This window comes from Phaethon lepturus, unplaced genomic scaffold, assembly GCF_000687285.1.
Source record: "Phaethon lepturus isolate BGI_N335 unplaced genomic scaffold, ASM68728v1 scaffold26610, whole genome shotgun sequence".
Lineage (NCBI taxonomy): Eukaryota > Metazoa > Chordata > Aves > Phaethontiformes > Phaethontidae > Phaethon > Phaethon lepturus.
The window spans coordinates 33,717-37,608 of record NW_010510297.1 but is presented as its reverse complement, the minus strand read 5'-3'; the positions used below and the strand labels follow the sequence as shown (position 1 = coordinate 37,608).

Here is a 3,892-nt window from a genome sequence, read left to right as displayed (position 1 = left end):
GGGCGGGCGCCGGCTCGGGTCGGCACCGGCTCTTCCCTCCGCTCGCTGGGTTGGGAGGAGCGTGGGCAGCGCTGAAGCTGGGTCTCTTCTTTCAGGACGATGAGCTGAAGTACAGCCTCAGGCGTCTGGTAGAAGGACTGGGAGCCACCCGGGAGGCCGCCCGCCCTGGCTTCTGCTTGGCCTTGGCGCAGGTCAGTACTTCCATGAGCAGAGCGCCCTGCGGCCCGTCGCCAGCCCCAGCAGTGCCTGGGGTCCCACTCTGCAGTTCCCCGGGAGGCTGGGAGGGCTCCCGCCCGCCAGCTCCTCCATGCCGATGGCAGAGAAGGCTCCTGCCGCGAGCGTAGAAAAACTGCGCTTTTAAACAATGCTAGTCTGTCTTGGAAACAGTACAGTCAGAAAGGTATAAGCTGTACCACTATCCTACTCACGCTACAGAATTCTGTCCTGCTTTAAGAACCATCCTTAACTTGCAAAATTTCTCCAGATTTTCAAATATGCTGCATTTAGAATTATTGGGACTTCTTAAAATTGAATTGTGTCTGCTGTCGGGCTGTTTTTGTGGGGGATCTGAAAAGGCAACCCGTTAAACATGCACCTCAAAGGGTTTTTCTCCCCATGCTGTTTGAGTCTGTAATATAGATGGGGTCTTGGTTTGTCCCCATAAAGAAAGATGGTGACAAACCTTTTAGCAGGACCAGTTGTGATAGGACAAAGGGTAATGGTTTGAAACTAAAAGAGGGCAGATTTAGACTAGATCTAAGGAAGAAATTTTTCACAATGAGGGTGGTGAAACTCTGGCCCAGGTTGCCCAGAGAGGTGGTCGATGCCCATCCGTGGAAACATTGCAGTTCAGGTTGGATGGGGCTCTGAGCAACCTGCTGTAGTTGAAGATGTCCCTGCTCACTGCAGGGGGTTGGACGAGATGGCCTTGAAAGGTCCCTTCCAACCCAAACTGTTCCAGGACTCTGTAGCAAAGAGTGCCAGCAGTTGGGATCGCCAGTGGGATCTGACCTCACCTCACCTAAGAAGCTGCTAATACAGAAGAGCCTGTGTTCTTCCCACTTAGATCAGGGCCTTGCCCATGCTGAAAAGTTTCATTGCTTCTGTTACAGGGTCATGCAGTTGCAGCAAAATGTTCTCATTATTAATCCTGCTAAGTCATGTACAGGGGAAAAAAAAAAGGAGGTATCAGCAGATATATTTATGTCTACACTAGTTCTTATTCTGACACATCTACTGATCTAGTTGTCTCTATTCTGGCCTAATAAAGCAGCACATCTGCTGCTATGCTGAACAACTGTTCAGCTCTAGTTTGGCTGAACTTGATAAAACTTCATAACATGGAAGAACTGCAAACTGAGCTATCCCATCCATCCCCTCAGGTTTTACAGGCTTTTGAGGAAATTCCAATGTGCAGTGTCCTGGAACAGATAAAAGAAAAACACAATCTGGAAAAAGTGAAAAAGGTGAGTCGGCTCACAGCAGCGTTGGCCAACAGGTAGTTTAAATTAACTTCTCTATTCTTGGAATGTTTGGTGCCTTGGTACTATAATTTTGGGGTTCTTGCTAAGGCAAATGACTGTAATAAAATGACGGAAATATTTGTAAAAACTGGAGGTTGATGGCGTTGTCATCTGGCCCTGTTTTAGCTGAGATTCATCCATGTGACAGAAAGATAATCTAGGACAGTTCTTAAACATAGTGCAGGGGGTTGCTTTTCAGTATGTTATCTTCATATGGCAGGGTGTTCAAGGCTAGATTTTCCAGGCATCTTATTCTGCTGATCAGAGCTGTAGCTGAATGTGAAATCTAAGTGAAGTGGATTTTTAGTGGATTTTTAACTCTCCCTTTATTTTTTTTTTTTCTTTCAGAAACTTGTGAGAAATGCTGCTTTTGGAAACTTTTTTGGAGTTATGGCTCTGTTTCAATCTGGCCGGCTTGTTAAGGTAACATTACCATTGTTAATGTTGTTAGTACTGGTTTTAGGGCTGTCGGAAGTGGAGAGAGGATCTGGAGGGAAAGGCTGGGTCATTGGCTAGTTGATGAGATGGGACTTGAAGCATCAAGTTCAGTTCATTTCTTTTGCATTGTCTATAGACTTCTTGTGCTAATGTCTGTTCCTGACTAGAATATAGAAACTGTCAGATAGTACAGGAGGCTCCTACCTCTTCTGGAAGCATCTGTTGTTATACACAGCCAGAAAACACCATTGTGGGAAAAGTGGAGTGGCCTATCGGGAAGGTGTAGGTTTCTTATTACAAACAGGCGTAAGGGTCTCAAGAGTGGGTTATTACCTGAGCCTTCAGCTTAATCTTTGATAGATGTCCTCTGTTTTTGGCTTATCTTTCCTTTCTAGGACCAGAAAGCTCTGCTGGAGAGCATCCAGCTTCTCCAGCAGCTGGCACATCATCAAGCACACCTCAGAGATCTCCCTCGCAAAACTCTTATTGATATCATGTCTGAGGTATAGCCGCAGCACGTGGTGGGTGGGAGGAGGGAAGACTTTGCTTCGGGGACTGCTTTTTCCGTGGTTTGTTCGTATTTGAAAGTTAAAGGGCGAGTGTGGAAGAGTGGGTTTAATCTGTGGGAGCTGTTTCCTATACTGTTGGTGGGAAGATGCTCTGGTTTAGCTTCATGGACAAACCTGTAGTCTGTTTTTTCCCAGTTGACTTGCTTGGATGGTACATTAGACCCTGTGCTGTTCTGAAGAGAAGTATGTGGAAAACTCTGGGCAGCAAACCTTACTTTTTATGCACCAAGCCTGGGCCTAAGGTTGAATTTTGGGCTGTTGGGAGTGAAAGGATGTAGGGACATGGAGTAAAGGAATTCCGAGTATGACGTAAAAGAAGAGTCTGTCTATTTCCTTCTCTTCTGTGGATATTGTTTGTAGATGTAAAGTCTTAACAGTGTTAAATCAAAATTAAATAATGTTTTGTATGGAAGTGTTCAGTGTCATATAGTCTTGACATTAGGTTTAAATGTATTTTGAATCCAATCTGTAAAAAATACAAATTAAAGCAGGTTTGTGTTTTTCTTATTTTATGATGAAAATGTTGGATCCAGTTTTCTCTAAAACCATTAAACAGAGTTGTTTACCAGCAAATCCTATTGAAACAAGTAACTTAGTTTTGGGAGATATAATTAAAAGCTAATAGAAGAGTGTTTCCTCCTCCCTGGATTGCATGGCTGTACAGACAGGAGCATTCAGATGGCAAGAGAACAATTGCAGCTGGAGTCAGTTGACCAGAATTGCCATCTGATGACAATGTATTGTCCTACTCCACATGGTTAAGCACCTGGGGACTGTATGGCAGTACCGGACATATCCATTATTTATTTTTGGTTGTGTCACCATAAGGACTATTTCTGAAGTTTCCATAACACTGCAAACTTTTAGTAAAATGCCCTACAATGCAGATATTTGAACATATTCCACAGCAAGTTAGTAAAATGCCCTCAGGTGTTTCTCACATTCTTTCACCTTCATTCCTGTCTAGGTTCCTGAAACTGTGTTTGAGGAGATCCTCTTTGGCATCTTGCAAAGTGACCTTGCTTCAGCCTTCACATCTCCAGAGAACCTGCACCTTTTGCTTGTGGCCATACAGAAATTCCCTGGTGTTCTGAAACCTAAAAATCTGAAGAAGCTCTTTGGCTCACCTACGGTTGTAAATGAGGAAAATATTCCCAGGTCAGCTCTTAAATAAGGAGCATTATGTGCAACTTTCGGTTTCTTGGCTAGCAGCGGGAGAAATGTGGCTTTCATTCTGATGCCTGCCTGTGTTTGCCACTGCAGGTGCTATTATGGGTTAGGTGCTAACTGTTATGCAGGTTCCTAAATTATAGCTCTGTCATTTCTCCCAAGAGGCACAGTCTGCCATGCTCAGGAAATGTT

General features: G+C 44.4%; 1 protein-coding gene across 1 annotated transcript in view; it reads left to right on the top strand.

The window, feature by feature from the left end:
* Positions 1 to 95: 95 nt before the first annotated feature.
* The window catches only part of MYBBP1A (MYB binding protein (P160) 1a), a gene marked incomplete at its 5' end in the record, with an annotated part of 24,085 nt that continues 20,288 nt past the window's right edge, over positions 96 to 3,892 (top strand). The window contains 5 exons of the mRNA XM_010296595.1: positions 96 to 191; positions 1,383 to 1,466; positions 1,872 to 1,946; positions 2,357 to 2,464; positions 3,498 to 3,688. Of these exons, the coding sequence (XP_010294897.1) occupies positions 96 to 191; positions 1,383 to 1,466; positions 1,872 to 1,946; positions 2,357 to 2,464; positions 3,498 to 3,688 (554 nt within the window). The remainder of the gene's footprint in view (positions 192 to 1,382; positions 1,467 to 1,871; positions 1,947 to 2,356; positions 2,465 to 3,497; positions 3,689 to 3,892) is intronic.